Below are 18,845 nucleotides of genomic sequence, written 5' to 3'. Positions count from 1 at the left end.
TGATTTATTTACGAAAATGTCCTATGATAATCGAGAGATTTTTTTTTTTTTTTTTTTAAGAATAAAATATATGATAATAAATGCTGACCATTGATTTCATTTAGATCTAACGGTTGACAAAAATATATGCGTGTCATTAATCTTCATTTTCATTTTTTTCTCTTTGAGCTTTACACTTTTACGCAGCACTTGTTTCTCTCTCCTCCATTGAAGCGCACTCTTGAAGCGCACTCTAAGTTTTCCGTTGAACCGTAATCTGAGCTCATTAAAGCAGCTTCTGAGGTAAGATGTTTCTCTTTCATTATAATCATTGAACGTCAATTCCAGAATCTAGGGTTTCATCTCACACTATCGTTAATTTAATTTTTAGTGTATTGTGTATAATCAATTTAGGGTTCTTCTATGGTGGAAGATTGAACTGTTGGATGTGACTACGGTAGTTATGAAAGCTTATAATGAACAATTTAATTGCTTGAATTTCGCTATTTGCAATTTACAATTTACATTTGATTAAGTGAGTAATTTTACTTGGTTTATCGAGTCTAATCTTTTGATTGCGTCAATTTGGTTGCTAATGTGCTGCATTTTTCGTGCCCAATCGAGCTCACGAGCTGAGTTGGGAAATTTTGAGGCCATTCGAGCTCGAGCCGAGTCTGCCTAAATCTGATCGAGCTTGAGCCGAGCATATTTTTATTGGAATTAAGGTTTTGATATTGTTGTGGTTGTAGCTGTGATGTGGTGGTTGAATTTAATGGAAGTTGTTGGTGGAATGTAATGTCAATATGTCATCCTCTCCTCGAAAAATACGGTTTTGAATTCGAGTTTGACATGAGGAAAAAGTGATTATGTTGAAGCTAATGATCACCATTAGCCAAAGCCTTGTTTTAAGGAGCATCTCTTAGCTTGCTTCTCTGTTGAGGAGTCTCGCCCTCCCTTTTTTCGCCCTCGCTTATCCCCCAAAAAAGTACGAAAATGCTTGAGGTTTATTCTTGCCTAGCTCCTTTTTAGGTTGAGCATAAGCAGCTTTAGAAATATGATGTTAGTTCTATGGAGCCCTAATGTTTTCCGTGTAACTTAACTCTTATGAAACTAAGGAATTTGATTAATAAGAGAGTGAGGTATGGAAGTTGAGCTTATGTAGTTCATATTTTTCAAGTTACCTTTTATTTCTTTTAACTTACGGAGTAGTTTTTATTGGGTTATAGCGGGTTAAATGTTCATTTCCAAAAGCATTTTCTTAGGAGATTTAAGATGGAGTAATCATACTTATGTAGGTAAGATGCACTCATTGTACCAACATGTGTTTCTAACTTATATGAATAAACAGTGAAGACTGCAATTTGTAACTTGTTACATGTTTGTACTCGATTGTCTTAAGGTAGCTATAACTTTGATGTAGCTCTCTCTAGAAAAAGACCTTGTCAGAAATCTAAGAGTTAGAGAAGAAACTGATTGTTAAATTTATTTCTGATGGAGAAAAAGGATTATTCTGTGATAGTTATAGTTGTTCTTTAAGAATTATTCCGTGATAATCATAGTTGTTCAGGTTTTGGAGTTGTCTCCTAACGTTATTAGTTCTTTCTCTGGATATTATGATGTAGTTGTGTTCCTTTTGTACATTAGATGACTAAAGTTTAGGACTTGGCTCCAGTATTGTCATATATATTGTGTAATGCTAGTGGTCAGTCCATTGTGTTAGGATTGACTTTATGTACCAGTATTACCAGGATTAAGACGCTGTATTTTCCATTGTGTTTTTCTTCTTGCTAAATTTGTGGGAACAGTCCTGTGATCTTAGTAAAGCTCATTTGAGTTGATGTTGATGTACGTATTGGTTGGTTTTTTCACTCCTATAAGCTAAGAATTCTTGCTTAATTTAGATATAATTGGTGTACAGGACTGCAATAAGTTAGATTCTATAGAATTATCCTTGTAATGTGATTTTGGACATATTGTTAAATTCTTATTAGGATATTTTCATCTCTTCTGATGGTAGTTGTTTGTGAAGTAATTTGATTATGGCCATTAATATTTGGCCTGAAAAACTTGTGATGGCCAGTACCAGTAGTCAGCTAGACATATCAATAAGTTCATGCTCGTATTTTTGTTATTGATGAGATGTGTCACTGTCCCCTACTAATCATTTACTGTTACTTATTTCAATGATCAACATTTTGTAAAACACTTGTAATATACATATGTGATGTTAATCCTTTCTTATCTTTTGTGAGGTAGATCATCAGAAGTGATGGCAAGCAAGGCTGTGAAAACTGTGGCAAAAGCAGCTACTGAATACCAATATCCTTGGCAGGAGAAGCTAGTAAAGTATAGAGACGAGCTTGCCAAAGGAGTTTGGGGTTACTGGGAACTTGGGGCATGGAAGCCTTTGGGAATTAGTGCTCGTCGCCGTGCTAGGATCCGCAAAGAAGTCTTACTTGCCGAACAAGACTGGCCTTATGACCCCGCGAGGAAAGAGATGAGAACTAAGAGGAAAGGACACAAGGTTGACAGAATAGCAGCAGAGAAACGTGCAAATACTGCAGAATTGATGAAGAAGATGCCACAAATGTTACTGGACTACAAGAAACGTAGATGGGAGAAAAAGATGAAGGATGAGGAATCCAAGAAGTAGGTTTTGATCCTGAAGTATTAACTTCTTTCTTTAGATTTCTCACTTTCCTTTAGCAAGCAGAAGTACCGTTTGTCTTTATTTTGGGTTTCAGGCATGATGAGTGACTGCAACCGTGTTTTTCCCTATAAATATTTTGAAATGGAGCAATATGTTCTCTTGGTAATCGTATTGCTTCATTTTTGGTACATTAGCTTATAAGCCACTCGCCCACTCCTTTTTTCGAAAGAGTGTTTTTGTTAAAACAACATTATATGGTTCACAATGTGAAAAAGCTTGAGTCACACATTCCTTGTACTACCTCCGTTACATATTATTTGCAACGATTAGACATTTTTCCTCTCTACTTTATGTCAAATCGTTGCAAATAATATGTAACGGAGGTAGTATGTACAATTCAATTCTACATACATGCCTATCAGCTAACACGTTATTAGAGCTGTCAAAAACTGACCCAACCCGAGAACTCGACCTGAACCGACAATGATCTGAACCAAACCTGTATTTGACCATATGTTAACCGACAACCGGTTTGATCCAATACTTTTCGACCTGAACCCGAACCTGCTCCCGACTTGAGAGTAACCTTCAACCGATTTAATCCGACCCAACAACAATCGAGACCCGAACTAGTACCTGACCGATTTAGAACTTGTACCCAAGTCATGGAAGGTTTAATAAATTTTATATGCCTTTTATTCAACTTATATACTGGTGCAAATTTATAAACCCATAATTCGATTCAGCTTGTATACTTTTTTGTTTTCTATTACTCATATATAGGTTTAATAAAATCTTGATAAAGCCGATCAAATTATGGAAGGTGTAATTATATAGGTTCAACTTGAGCACATCGATATTTATTGGAAATAAACTTGAACCAAAACCCAACTCAACACTAACTCAAACCCGAATGTACCATCTATTAACCCACTTAAACCCGACTCACACACAACCCGAACCTGAAATTGAATCCGATCTGAATTTGGATCAAATTGAACACGACATATATTTGAAAAGGTGAACGACCTAGAATAAACTCAACTGAAATTGACTCGACCCGAACTTAAACCTGATATGATGCTACATTAACCCGATATAACCATATCCTAATTTAACCAAGACATGATTTGACCCAACCCAAATTGGACTTGAATACCCAAATCGACCACTCTACTATAATACAAGAAATAGGAGTGATTTATAAGGTGTTGGGAGCTGGTGTTGTTCACGGAACACTACAAGTTGAAGGGATCATATAATATTGTGTGGACCCATATATGACCATTATCCGTCAACGAAAATGCCCCGTGAGAGCTTATAGCCAATACAAGAGACAAGTACGAAAACGGATAAATGACCATTTAAAGGCAAATTGGATGGTTCGACCCACCCAAACTCTCGGAGGGTATTAGGGACCATGGTAAACATCTCAGCAATTTTTATTTACGGGCGAAAAAGGTCAAAAAATTACAAAATTGAAGGCTACATAATCCACAGTTTTTGAAGAATTTTCGATGTTTCAGGGCCGGTGGTGAAAAGTAGTGAGACCTTAAGGCTGTCAAAAACTGACCCGTAGAGGACCTGACCCTAATCGACAATGATCTGAACCATGCCTGTACTCGAACAAAGAGGTGGATTATAGCCTTCAATTTTGCCACTTTTCGCCATCGGGCCCCAAAACCTCAAAATTTCCATAAAAAGCGTGAATTATAGCTTTCAATTTAGTAATTTTCGACCTTTTTTCAACGGGAAATAAAGATTACCAAGATGTTTACCATGGTCCCTAATACCCTCCAAGAGTCCAATTGGGTCGGTGGAACCATCCAATATGCCCTTAAACGGTTTACCCATTCACAACTTGAAGTGATTTCGTAAAATCAAGTCTACCATAGACGTTTATGACAACATATAATAATCATATGTGGTTTCAAACGGAATTATATGACCCCGAGATGTATCCCTTAGGGTTTCAAGGCTTTTCGCTACCGGCCTTGAAACCTAAAATTTCATCAAAAAGCGTGGATTTATAGCCTTCAATTTTGTAATTATTAAACCTTTTTTCGCCCGGAAATAAATATTGTTGAGATGTTTACCATGGTTACTAATATCCTCCATGAGTCAAATTGGGTCGGTGGAACCATCTAATATGCCCTTAAACGTTCATTTTACCCGCTCACAATTTGCTCTGATTTCGTAAACACAAGCCTACCACGGACGTTTATGACAACATATAATGATCATATATGGTTTCAAACGGCATTATATAACCCCGAAATGTATCCCTTAGGGTTTCAAGGTTTTTCTCCACCGGGCCCCGAAACCTCAAATTTTCCTCAAAAAGCGTGGATTATAGCCTTCAATTTTGTAATTTTTTGACCTTTTTTTGCCCGGAAATAAAAAAAAAGCCGATATGTTAACCATGGTCCCTAATACCATCCTAGAGTCCAATTGGTTCGGTGGAACCATCCAATATGCCATTAAATGATTATTTTACCCATTCACAGCTTGTAGTGATTTCGTAAACTCAAGCCTACCACGGACAATTTATGACATCATATAATGATCATATATGGTTTCAAACGACATTATATGACACCGAGATATATCCCCTTGGGTCTCAACACTTTTCGCCACCGGGGCCTGAAACCTCAAAATTTCTTCAAAAAGCGTGGATTATAACCTTCGATTTTGTAATTTTTTGACCTTTTTTCGCACGGAAAATAAAAGTTCCGAGATGTTTTCCGTGGTCCCTAATATCCTCCGGGAGTCTAATTTGGTCGGTGGAAGCATCCATTATGCCCTTAAACGGTTATTTTACCCGTTCGCAACTTGCATCGATTTCGTAAACTCAAGCCTACCACGGACGTTTATGACAATATTTAATGATCATATATGGTTCAAACGACATTATATGACCCCGAGATGTATCCCTTAGGGTCTCAAGGCTTTTTGCTACCGGGCCCCTAAACCTCAAAATTTCCTCAAAATGTGTGGATTATAGCTAGAGTTGTCAAAAATTGACCCGACCCGAGAATCTGACCTTTACAAACAAAGATCTGAACCCTGCCTGTACTCGAACAGTGGGGTGAAACTAGACTATCTGTAACCTGACTTGATCTTAACCGAAAATCCACTTGATCCAATACTTTATGACCTGAACCCGAACCTGCCCCCGACCGTCAACCGATTTAATTCGACCCGAAAACAATCCGAATCTTAACTGGTACTTGACTCAATTAAAACATGAACCCGAGTCATGGAAGGTTTAATAAAATTTTATATACCTTTTATTCAGCTTATATATAGGTAGGTACTGGTATAATTCTGTAAACCCTCAATCCGATTTTATAAAATCTTTTGTTTAGCTTATATAACTTTTAACCTGATCCTAGATTGACCTGACATAACATGATCCTGATTTAACCCGAGACCTGATTTGACCTGACCCAAACCCGACTTGAATACCCGAATTAACAGCTCTACACGTTAGTGCTTACAGGTAGGGTTACTAGGGTATGTTTGGCAATAGTTTTGAAACTAGCATTTCTAGCAATTTAGACCCCCAAACCAAATACTACGGAGTATTATAGCTGATGTACTGTTTGGCAAGGCAAAAGTTCAGCATAACTACAGAATGAAATAAGTAGCTTTCATAAAAAAAATATGTAACATTCAAGTACTATATGCTACCAACATGCATATGTTTTTACTTGGGATACCTGAAGTCCTGGACGATGATAATCATACATGTTGCCAAAAGAATATTGTAAACTTAGAACTTCGCCTACTGTATCCTGTTGAATTAGGAATTTTGCACAAAAGATGGATGCAAATTCAGCCCAATTACTAAAGAAAAAAATGCTGGGTTATTGGCTTATGGCAATAAAACTTTCCAAAGAGTATTTCCAAGACATAACTACGTAAATAAACTAAAATCTGCTCACAGATTTACACAAAAAAACTTCCATAGTCAAAACTGAGAGTATGTTATACAATACTGTATCCAAAAGAATGCGTCTCCACACACCACTACACCAGGTCTAAATACAAGCTAAATGTTAATGTAACAATCAATATGTCAACTATGCTCGTCTGAGGAGTCCCCTGGCGTTTATCATCAATAGTAAAGACCTAACTCAAAAGTACAGATTTAAACCAGGGAAATGTCATCGATAAAAGTTTATGCATGGCTTGAATGTGATCCGGTTTGCTTGCTCTTCAAAGTAAAAGCTGTAGGTCATATTTAAACCAATAGATACATTCTGACAAGATGCGCAAGAGTATGCATGCGGCAAACTTTATCTCTTTCACTGTGGCAATCTGCAAGATGGGGAGTCAAAGTTTCTTAATTATTCAGCATATGCAACCAGGGCTGCTAGAGTTGTGCATGCAGAAAATAGCATAGTCATGCAAAGGAATAATCAAATACAGTTTATGGGCGTAAATCCATTTACATTATTTTATAAAAAAATTATAATCATAGTGCAATTTAAATTATCTACATCAATTAAGAGCGAGCTTTTTAGGAGTTCTTATCATTAATCACTACTGTTTTATAGAAGGTGAACTTTTTCCAGACATTCATAATAATATGAACCTATTAAGATTGGAAAACCAGAATATAAAAGTAACTCAAGTAGAATCAATTGATAAACATTGAATTAGTTACTACATATACACATTATTGGGAAACATTAGTAAACTACTTTAGTCATGTAACTTTTACAAAAGAAAAGCGCACCTTAAAGCATAAATTAGTAGGCAGATGATAAAAGAGTGATGAGGATGAACATTTACACTGACTGCTCAGCACCAGCTTGTTGTGTCAACTGAGAATATATGTATTCATCAACTCTCTGTTTCGCCAAGGCTACCTGAAGAGGGATACAACAACAGCAACAAAGCCTTAGTCCCAAAATGATTTGGGGTTGAAGAGGGACATAACAATTAAAAGCAAGCCACCAGGAAGCATGTACAATCTTAAGGAAAATAGTATAGAGCAGGAAATCCAAGTTTATCATCATCTAGTTCAAAATATGTAATATTACCCCTAGCACCTATTGATTGATAAACTGATAGTGTATTATGTGGTACGTCCTTCGATAATTATAAACAATAATATCAGCAGTCCACTTCCCCCAATTCCAGATTAAGAGTAGAGCTGGCAATCTTTGACACGACACGACCGAAACCGGCACGACACGAACACGAAGTTACTGAGAGAAAACACGAAGTCGACACGACACGACGCGAAATCAACCCGAACACGACCCGTTTAGATAAAGTGGTCAAATTATGCATTTATGTTGCATTTTACATAGTTTTTGATAGATTTTATAAACAACACGAAATTGACACGAGACCAAACACGAACACGACTTTTTGCCAGCTCTAATTAAGAGGGGTAATGGTGAGTCTCTAAAGCTGTCCAAGAAAGGATTTTAAAAATCCCAAGGAATGAAAATTGAAAAAGCGAAAGAACGAAATTACCTGCTGAGCTGAGCCAATAAGCTGGAGCTGCCTATGTTTCTGCTCACCTTTTCCCCCAAATACCTGACAGTTTAAACAGAACGAGCATCATGTCAGGCAAGTTAATGAGATGACATGGTGGTGGATCTGCCTATGTTTCTGCTCACCTTTTCCTCCAAAGCATCATGCATAGAAAAAGTTCAATACAAATGCACATTTTAAGTACCCAGAAGAATCATGCTTTTGGACTATTTGTTATATAAGGGAGAAAAATACAGAATAAAATGTGAAAGTCATGCTTTTGCAAGTTAATACAGAGTGCCTTGATGAGCATAATCGTGGTGGGGGTTCATTGGTTCAGCTGTTTGGCCTTAAAGCTTTGTGCTACGTGGTCTTTAGACTAGTATTTTACTCCCTTATAATAACAAATAGTCCAAGGATAAGAAGGATATATACTGCGACTGTAAGACATAAGTGATTTTTCACAAGTTGCAGAATTAAGGGATATGGAATGACACTGAGCATATCATTCAACATTAAATTTGCACAAGTAATTTTGTAAAGATGTAATCATAAGTTAATTATAAAAAAAAATATAACTACTGTCTACCATTACAAATAGTGCATAGTATAGATTCACAACATTGATCACAAGGGAGCACACCTTAATCATTGCACCAGATTCAGTTCTAATCCTTGATATGTTGGAACCAGCTCTGCCAATCAAGCCACCCACCATTGTTTCCGAGATCACCATATCCAATGTCACATATTCAGCTGCAAAATATACCAGTCACGATGATCTTATTGTAAGAAAAACTTAAGAATTAACATGAGAATAAAACAGCTGTGAAGTAAGTGCTTATAAAAGCAGATTTACCAGCATTTGGGTCCATATAATTCTGAGCTGCTCGAGCAATGCTCAAGTTGTATGTTGGGCTGATTGAAATTACTTGCTTGGGTGGGTTTTGCCTGATAATGGATATAATATGAAACAGAGAAGGGTGCAAATAATGGAACTCAGGCTAGTGAGTCCAGAAGTATATTTACCTAAGTTCAACACCAATCTCCTCCACGGCTTTCATTACAGCAGAAACTTCACCTGATATCTGATATCATCATTACCAATGATCATTTCTCGGAATAAAGAGCAAGCACAAAGCATGAGATGGAGTTCTCAAGAATCCCAGTTCCCCACCCAACCACAGAAGCACATTATTTTCACAACTAGATGGTGAAAGCATCTAATCATGATAAGATGCCAATAAAAATATCAACATGAATGAAGATAAATAAGCTAGTTCAGATAATGTACATTAGGGTTCAAACTTTAGCTATTTTGTTTCACTTCATTGGTCTACATATTGTTATCGTGCTCAATTTGGTCCAAGGATTGGTTCATAAGTACATACCATAAGTACATACTTTGTACCTTCACACCACAGAGGCACAAATCATAACAATTCAAAATTATCACTTTCTTCCCTCTTTGGACTACTAGTAATCAGCATAATAGATGATTCAGATTTCACAAAATGAGGAAGAGAGCATAAAAAAGAACAATTTGATCAACTAGTGAATTATGTACATATACTGCTATTTCTCTAGCAGTCTAGCTACACTTAACATGTGGTGATACTACACTTCCATTAATGTCTTTGCTTTTTATACTTTATTTCTTCCACTAATTACTCACAATTGGTTAGGTATGGCTCTTTACGTCTACATCTCCTCGAATCGTATGTAGTTGAATCCGTATATGGTGGTGACAGATAATAAGGAACTCTGAAATTAAAAGAAGTGCCTATTTGTTATTTTCATGCAGGTGAATGTATAGACCTTTTTCCGATGTTCAAGCTTTGAGTCTAAAACCTTCATAGCTTAGTTACTGCTAATGCTTTAATCCACACTTTATTATAGGCTTAGAAGCAATATATGTTTTCCTTTTACAATCCATAAATAACAACAAAGGGGTAACAAGATTGCCCCAACCTTCTGACCAATTATTGAGCTCATAAGTCTCAGCATATTAAAGTCCGTCATTTGCTTCCCCATCCACAATGTAAACAGTAAAGCTAGAGGAATAATAGGGGTAGAAAAAAGAGTTGGCAATAAACATAAGAGATATCTGATCCATACTCAAAGCCAGACTGACGCAAATGAGAACAATCAAGGAAAGCCTCCCAGATAACCTGTATTTCCTTTTTCCTCTTTCCTGGTGCAAACCTACCAATCATTAATTTACATACTTGTCAGTGCCACACAAAGGGCAGGCGAGGGGAAGTATGCAAAAGGTAACTGCATTAAAGATTGGGAAGGAGAGGATGGGAAGGAGGGAAAGGGAGGGGCTGGAGGGAGGGAGGGAGGAGGGAGGAGGGAAAGGGAAAAGGGAAGGGAAGGGAAGGGAAGAAAAGGGAGGGGACAGGAAGGAAGATGGGACAGGGAAATGAAGGAAGGAGCGCAGGGGGGGAGAGGGAGGGGACTTAGTTGGATTATAAGGATTGACAACAAAATTTTCAAACTTCTTGAGAGGACCGGATGCCTCCTACCAGAAAATTACACTAAAACTACTGTCTTCTATCTTCCTGTACTAGTTAGTCAGAAATCAATTAGAGACATCCATGATGTCAACATATGTTTTCGTTCTCATTGCACAAACTTCAAACTCAAGCACTCAACTAACCACAACAAAGTTGATAAACATACTTCGTATATAAAATTTTATACAAGTAGAATAAGCTACCTGACTTAGATCCTATATGTGGTAATAGACTAATAGCATGTTCTACATTGTAACAAAACACAACTGGCATAATAATATTCTACAGACTCTAAAATACTCAAAACGAAAGGATAATGTTACATCTACAAGGGATTTGAGTTCCAAAACAAACCCACAATAATAATACATTTTCTAATTGGTCGGTTACAGTTCTAATGAGTAATGTCCATGTGGATTGCATGTATTTGCCATTTCACTGGGAGACGTTTGTGATGGAGATCTATTAACTGTAAAATTTCTTTTTAGCCCTTTTTCCACATTAAAAAGAGAAAGGAATCTTGGAATATTCCCTTATCGTAAGAAACCAGAGCAAGGACCATATGCCCAAGTAAACATAAAACTACATAATGGTAGGCTTACAAACGTTCTTCTTACCTGGACCAAGCGATCAGATTCATGAGCAGATGCACACAGAGGCAATTGATTTGGCGCCAGAACAGCAATTGTGGCACCAGAAGAGTTTCTAAGCTTTTCAATGTTCTGACCTGACACTCCTATTAAGCCACCAGCTTGTGAACCAGCTATTAATAGCTTTACTGAATTTGAGGTTGCATGTCCTCCGCTGATGCCAGCAGCAGCAGCAGAATAAGGATCAGTTGCAGCAGCAATGCTTAGTGCAGGTGCACTGCTTCCATCATCCTGTTTGTTTAGAAAAAGCTCAATTTGATACACAAGGCCAAATTATCATTGCAAGAGCAATTGTGTGTTCCATCATAAGACCATGTAATACTTCCAGTAATCCAAAGGACGGAAATGGAATCCCAATACACTTTAAACAAGATTTCCCCAAACATATGTATGTTAGCAGAAAAGCATATTTATTTCTTTATTAATGGATTTCTAGTTCATCTGGCTCACAAGACCCCGTTCATTCATCAAATGCAATAATTTGTCACTCAAAAATGTGTAATGATTTATAAAGGTGAACATGAAATGTATTTACACAAGTTGACAACCAGAGAAGACGTGGATGAATATCAAAATCTATCCAAAAAAAGAAAGATATGCGTTCAGATACACCAAATCACCAATTGGAAGACTAGTTTTTAATATGCTATCCTCAAAAATAACTATTTTAAAGCATAAGAACATCACAAAACATTATAATCACAAAAGTTTGTAGAAGGTTGGTTTTCTTAACACATTCTACTTAACTCTCAATAAAACAAACAAAAAAGTTGTCTTATTGACTAATTTACATAACAGAGTAAAGAAAAAACAAGATAAGGGAAGGCAGGATTAAATACCGCAAGGATAAGAGAAGCAATCTGAAGCAAAGCCTTCTCCGCATCACTGATACCACCAGCTTCATTCTCTCTAGAACTAACAATTATAACACGTTCCTCGTATCGCTAAAACAAAAGGGTCAACAAGTTAACATGATGTCATTCACAAATCAGCTTTGATACAAGAATTCCATTTGTTACGTTTTCTCCATATTATACCCAAAAGACAGCAAAAAAATGCTTCAACTGGAATGTACATGTAACAAGCAATCATGAATCTCAGTATCACTTAATATGGCAATAAGCAACACAGCTTTTACGAAACAGATACCTAGAACAGAAAAATGAGGCTGATTACTGCATAAACTCATATATTATGGCCAATATACAGGAGTTGGACAGAGATAACCCAAACACTGCATTACCATATTAAAGTGACTGCAATTCTTTGTCTACAAAATCAGATATTTCTGCTAAAACTACAGCATAGCCAACCCATTCGACCTCAGCAAACAATACAGAGATGGTTTAACTTGGAAGCAGCTTCTCCAAAGATGAACATACAATAGGTTAAAATTATTATATATCTAAGATTGCATTAGCAGAAGTTTGGTGGCAATTTGTAGCAAAGTAGTTTTAAGTTTAAGTCTCCGCTCTCCAAAAATTCATTTTATCCAAAAGTTGTTTGCTGAATAAGTAAAAAAAAAAAAAAAAAAAAACAGAGCCACAGCTTTCAAGCATCAGATATTTAGGGAAAATAAAGATAACAATATTGACCTGTGAGTTCTAAACAGTACTCCATATAAACACCTTCCATTGTCTTTCTATGAGGAAACTTCACTTCTATGGACCCAAATTTTTAGCTTAAATCAAACAATTAATATTTCCATCTAATTAGAAATTTGAAAAGACTGCAAGCTTACAAATATAGACCTTAGACCACTTATAACTGCTATCATACAATTAGCTCAACCCAATAAAAACAAATATTAGTAAATGAAATAATATAAAAAGTCTGAATTCAATATGAAACTCAGTTTATGAAAATTAGTGGAAAAAATTAAAATTAAAAAACATAAGCTTTATTTTGTGGACTCTTCTATTCGATCAGTGACATTGAAATGTAGGAGCATGAAAGCCCTCCAACATATTTGCCCTACTTGAAAGTTTCCAGGCCAGATAGCAATTTTATGGTTCAAAATCACTATCTCTGAGTATCCTTTCATCTGAAAAAAGCAACCAAGAGCTGATAAACAACACTAAATCTCTCAGCCTTGCATTCCACAAAATCAGTTACACATAGAAAGGTCTATGTATGATTTTATCTCCTATTGTAACCTCATGCCAGAATCAAGAAGAGATGCCTCTTATACCCTAGTAGATAGGCAGTTTTAACATCAAAATAACCCGTTTTGATGCCAAGGAATAACATCAAAAGGCTGTCACTTACCGACAAGGCGACAACTGCATACTAAACTCATCTTCCTAACAGCATCAACACACAGTCTCTAGCACAAATTAAACTAGCAATAGACATTCCTCAAACTTTCAGCTTATTGGTTCAGATACCAATTCAGTATTTTTTTAACCCAAGAATTACTCGAGCCTTCACCGAATTATGTTACTCATATGTAATAACTCCAACAACACTGCATCAATTCAAATTAACATACAGATAATACATCCTCTCTTGTCAAGTTAATCACACAAATTCTAATTAACATCATCATAACCTATGGAATTGAGAATTTTCAACCTTTATAATTTCAACAGCTTCAAGTATCTCATACTCCAAACATAAAAAATTAACCCCAAAATCAATTAAAAACAACAAATCCCCCAAATTTCAAGAACCCCATTACTCCCAAAACACTGAATTTCTCAATCAATATAATCAAATTCCCAAAGAATAACAACATAATAGAATTCAATCCAAACAAAAAGCAATAACAAAATACAAAATACCCCAATTAAAATTGAGCAAAACTCACAGCAATAGGATCAGCAATCTTGATAGTAGCCTTAGTATCATCCCTAATCTTCTGAACCCTATGACCCCCTTTCCCAATAACCTTCCCAATTTGCCCAGAAGGAACAACAACCCTAAACAAAATATCATTCCCCAAAGCTTGGCGTTTCGTGGAAGGAACCTCATTCGAATCCGAAACGGGTTCTCGGGGACGTTTCGAAGAGGGGCGATCAGAGTAATGGGGTTGAGGGTAAGAGGGGTATTGAATTGGGGGTAAAGGCATGTGTTGAAGCTGAGGAACAGAGCCATAATCGGAGTATTGATGAGAAGGGTGGTGGTGAGGGTGGTATTGGTGGTGGTAAGGGATGTTTAAGGGTTGATGGTGGTGGTGGGGGTGCGGTGGTTGAAGCGGTGGATGTGGTGGTGGGATGTATTGATGGTGTTGTGTGTATGGTTGGAGGGTTGGGATTGATGGGTATTGTCCTTGTTGCGCCATTGTTGAGTTTTTTGGTAGCAAGAAGATGGAAGCAAGAAAGGGTGTTTATATACCAAGTGTTGGTTAATAAAGGGGGAAGAACAAGGTGTTATGGTGGGTCGGGTTCGGTTATGTCGGATCGGAGTGTGGTTTTGTTTTACGAAGTGTTGGTTAATAAAGGATGAGACCGAGTTGTTAATGTGGGTCGGGTTCGGTTATGTCGGATCGGGTGTGGTTTCGTTTAAGATTTGTCGACAAGTTATTTATGCTTATACAAGTTTGTAATTTGAATTTACTTTCAAGTCAATTTGAATCGAGTCGAGATAGATATTTTGACACCTCTCACTCTCACAAACCCTCAATACTTTCCTATCTCTTTTTATTAATGTTGTAATTTTCCTTCTTACTCTAATACTCTCCCCAACTCTAAGTGTTTGCCCATATACCAAAAATGAATATCCCTACAAGATTGCACCTTTTATCGTTTATCACAATTCACGATCATTGCACTTTTACTCTCACATACGAGTAATACTTTTAATCCTACTATTTTTTATAACTTGGCATGTGTACATGTTTTGTAGAACATAAGAAGCTATAAGCCTATAAGGGGCGAAAACATTCATTACATAAGAGATTGCTTGAGACTGATTAGTGATGATCGTTGGCAAATTAAAGTAGCACATATCTTTGGAGAAGGTAATTGAGCGGCGGATTGGTTGGCCAATTGCGAAGTCGTTCAAGACTTTCAACTAAAAATTTTCAATAATGTTCAGTTAGATTTAAGTTGTATTTTAGAGGAGGATACTAAGGGCGTTGCGATGCCACACTTTGCCTTCACCATAGATTGTGTTTTTTCTTTGTGTTGCTCTTTATACTTTTGGTTGTTTTTCTTTTACTCTATTGAATGCTCGTGTCCTCATTTGAGGAAAAAAAAAACACTTTCGCGTATCAACTTCACTCAATCAAAAGTTTAAAAATATAAAACGCATAAATGACAACAAACATTCAGAGCCGATATATATACTCTATTGTAAGATTGGATCTTAACTAAAAAAAATTCAAAAAGAGATGAAGTAAGAAACAAATTCTAAATAAACCAATTGTTGCCAAATTTTAAGAGAATAGAGTCAATAGGCTAATAGAAATTAGAGAGTTAGTCCAATTGTTAAAAAGGGAGCCCTAACAAATCTCTCTCAATGTGTCCTTCACAATGCGTCTGTTCTTCCCTTTCACCCCCTTCTCAAATCCTCTCTTTCAAACCTTACTTCGCCATTACACAAATCTCCCAACTCTTGGCAAAATCCCCACTAAATATCGACCTCAAGCAATCAAAGAAGCTCAAGAAGTTGTCACAGATTATCTTCATACTACCAGTGCATTACCCTTTTCATATGCCGAGTTCATCAGCAAAAACTCCGTTCATTCTCTTACTGAATTGATGTCAAAGGTAGATTTTTCATCCATTTATTTCCGCAAGAATTTTCAGAGGTTTCTTAGGTATAATCCTCTTCCTGAATTTGGGTTCTTTTATGAAAGTATTGGGATTCATTATTGTAATATTAATGATTTTTTGAAGCCAAATGTGCATTTTTTCTCTGATGATTCAACTGTATTAAATGTTGCTTGTACACTTGCTGGATTTGGGTTTCCTTGGAATAAGTTGGGGAGATTGTATGTTGAAGAAATTTCAATTTTTGAGAATAATCCCAAGTTTTTGGGGTCAAAGTTTAATGGGTTGTTAGCAATGGGGTTTAGTACTGAACAAGCTGTTGGTATTTGTTTAGGGTTTCCCTTTTTATTGAAGGGGGAAGAGGTTGGATTGAAGGGTGAATTTGATGAATTATTGAATGAATTGAAAAGGGTATTGATTGATTATGATTTGGGGGATGGATTAGTTGGAAATGTGGATCTTTGGTATGAGGTTTGTAGGAAACTTAGGCTTTTCTATGACTTGGGTGTCCCGAAAAGGGCGGTTGGAGAGTTGATTGGTAAGAGTTCTGTTGTTTTCACTGATTATTCAGAGAAGGTTTTGGCTGAGAAGGTGGAGTTCTTTTGTAAGTTGAGTGTTGGGAAAGCAGATGTTGGTTTGTTGCTACTTTCCCATCCTGAGATACTGAGCATTGATATCGAAAATCGTGTAGTTTCTGTATCCGGATTTTTGAATCATTTTGGCTTATCAAAGATCGAACTTAAACTCCTTATGGAGAAATACTCTTATGTAATTGGTCGGAATAAGATGTCTAATTTGCCCTATATTCTTAGAGCCATGGATCTTCATGAATGGTTCTTCCAGAATATGAAGTTGGGGAAGTATCCGTTATTGGGTAATTATGATTTGAGTAGTCCCGATGAAGGTGAAGACGCGAATTATGTACAGGAGATGGAGAACATCAAATGCCTAAGACATTATAGTTATTTACTATGTAAGTTGAAATTTTTTCATGGCATTGGATTTGGAGAGCATGGTTTCACCATGAAGCTCTTAAAAGATGTACATGGTTCTGGTAGTGACTTACATGAGCGATTCGATCTCCTACTAAATGAAGGCATTGAGTTCTCCAAACTGTGCAAGATGATAAGTTATACACCTAAGATTCTAAATCAGGAGACTGACTCTCTTAAACGGAAAATTGACTTCCTTCGCCAGGAAGTCGGTTTATCCTTGGAGTTCCTGGAGACTTTTCCAGCGTATTTGATTTATAATCTAGAAAAGCGAATTAAGCCCAGATATAGATTTCATGTCTGGCTTACTAAGCAGGGTTGGATGAAAAAAAAGTACACTTTGTCAGGCATTATAGCTGTAAGTAAGAAAGGATTCTTGGCGCAACTTTCCTGTATACATCCAACAGCACCTCAATTATGGTTGGAGCAATGCGAGCAAACGAAGACAAGTGACTCGAAGAAAGTATCATAAGACAGTTTCCAGCTCGGAATGTATAGTGAGGAATGGAAGTTCTTGTGAGTTTCTTGGCACTTATACTTGATAGGTTCATATTATTCAAACAAAACATATACGATTATTTTTGGGCCTATGATTGATTGATCTAATAAGAGGTCAATTCTTTGGTCCTAGATTCAGTTCATTTTCATAACTTGAATTTAACAAGGATTCGCATTTTGTGACTTTATCAGAGAGCGGAGAGCCTATATCCTCCACATGTGTTTCAATTTGGCTAAACTGCTGTGAACCTGATTTCTGCTTGTTCAGATGGAATTACATGTCTCTCAGATGATTAGGGCAAATATTGGCTGCAAACATCTTTCACTCTGTTCTAAGGTAGTCCTGTTTGGTAAAGTCCTGGAATGAATTGCTGGATACAAAAGTTACTTGCGATGTACTTATATGATGTTAATCAGGATTCCCTTTACTATAGCAGCTTCTTCCCCATCCAGTCTCACCACATGTCAGTGGGAAAACCGGGATGTGCTCGTAATTCTAACCAAAACATATCCTCTACACATCAGAACACTGTACATGCCTATTTATTTTGGTGGGAGGGAGCAATCTGTCTGTCAGAACTTGCATCCATTAGGACCAGTAAGGCAGTAACTTGCAATCCGTCTTTCAGAACTTGCATCCATTAGGACCAGGGCATGGGTCACATAAGTACATGACACATCTTTGAGCAGGATCAAGGTGCAGCTACCGAAACTGCTATGGGTTGTTGACTGAGTAACATTGCAGGCTCATCAGGTGTTCATTTCAGGCCTTTGTCTTCGGAAGATCTGTAAGAGTTTTTAAAATACTAGGAGATACCATGGGATCTGTTAAGTTAAGCTAAGCTTAATAAATGGTGGTACATTCAGCTGTTGAAAAAGCTCTTGTATAGACGGAGTATACATGTGCGCAACTTATAGTTCCTGCAGTCTGCACGAAGTGTCAAAGTTTGGCCCAGCCTCAGCATATTCTGTTTCTTAGATTGTTTATCAATACCTTCAATAATACTTGTCTCTCAATAAGTTTCATCATAATGTTGAGCCTGTTAGCTTTTTCTTCCATGTAATATCTTGTGTCTTTCAGAATACTTGGTAAATGGTGATAGACACCTTTAAACTTTGCTTATCCTGTTCGAATATGAAATGGTAGCTCCACCAAGTCACCCTTGACTTGTAAGAAGTACTCCATAGTATAAACTCTTCTTTTCATTAAGTTGAATACAAAACTTGATCTACTACACCGTACTACCTCTTAAGATGTGAATTCAACTCAAATCAAGAATGGGACTTTTTGAACGAATTTTTCAAACAAAATACAATGACTATGCAACGATAATAGTAAGATTAGGTAT

The 18,845-nt window shown here is 36.8% G+C and overlaps 3 protein-coding genes across 4 annotated transcripts; 2 read left to right on the top strand and 1 right to left on the bottom strand.

The window, feature by feature from the left end:
• The first annotated feature begins 175 nt into the window (after positions 1–175).
• On the top strand, positions 176–2,819 carry LOC145614715 (uncharacterized). Its single transcript, XM_081669787.1, has 2 exons — positions 176–282; positions 2,236–2,819. The coding sequence occupies exon 2, from the start codon at positions 2,249–2,251 to the stop codon at positions 2,630–2,632; it is 384 nt and encodes a 127-aa protein (XP_081525913.1). The 5' UTR covers positions 176–282; positions 2,236–2,248; the 3' UTR covers positions 2,633–2,819.
• A 3,680-nt stretch (positions 2,820–6,499) lies between these two features.
• LOC145614497 (heterogeneous nuclear rnp K-like protein 2) lies at positions 6,500–14,593 on the bottom strand. Of its 2 annotated transcripts, none has more exons than XR_014107116.1 (9): positions 14,101–14,593; positions 12,131–12,235; positions 11,259–11,522; positions 9,152–9,210; positions 8,982–9,073; positions 8,766–8,878; positions 8,123–8,185; positions 7,374–7,506; positions 6,500–6,952 (listed from the first exon to the last, which is right to left on the bottom strand). XR_014107116.1 is itself a non-coding variant. In XM_081669551.1 (9 exons), the coding sequence occupies exons 1-9, from the start codon at positions 14,572–14,574 to the stop codon at positions 6,940–6,942; spliced, it is 1,260 nt and encodes a 419-aa protein (XP_081525677.1). In that variant the 5' UTR covers positions 14,575–14,593; the 3' UTR covers positions 6,500–6,939. The 2 variants fall into 2 exon arrangements, 1 of the variants encoding a protein (XP_081525677.1); XM_081669551.1 differs by having other exon boundaries at positions 7,430–7,506.
• Positions 14,594–15,701: 1,108 nt separating this feature from the next.
• SHOT1 (Mitochondrial transcription termination factor family protein) lies at positions 15,702–18,560 on the top strand. Its single transcript, XM_081669968.1, has one exon. It carries the CDS (start codon positions 15,767–15,769, stop codon positions 17,468–17,470), a length of 1,704 nt encoding a protein of 567 aa, XP_081526094.1. The 5' UTR covers positions 15,702–15,766; the 3' UTR covers positions 17,471–18,560.
• The last annotated feature ends 285 nt before the right edge of the window (positions 18,561–18,845 follow it).

This window comes from Chenopodium album, chromosome 25 (genome assembly GCF_948465745.1).
Source record: "Chenopodium album chromosome 25, dcCheAlbu1.1, whole genome shotgun sequence".
Classification (NCBI taxonomy): Eukaryota; Viridiplantae; Streptophyta; class Magnoliopsida; order Caryophyllales; family Amaranthaceae; genus Chenopodium; species Chenopodium album.
This window is presented reverse-complemented; position numbering and strand designations above follow the sequence as displayed.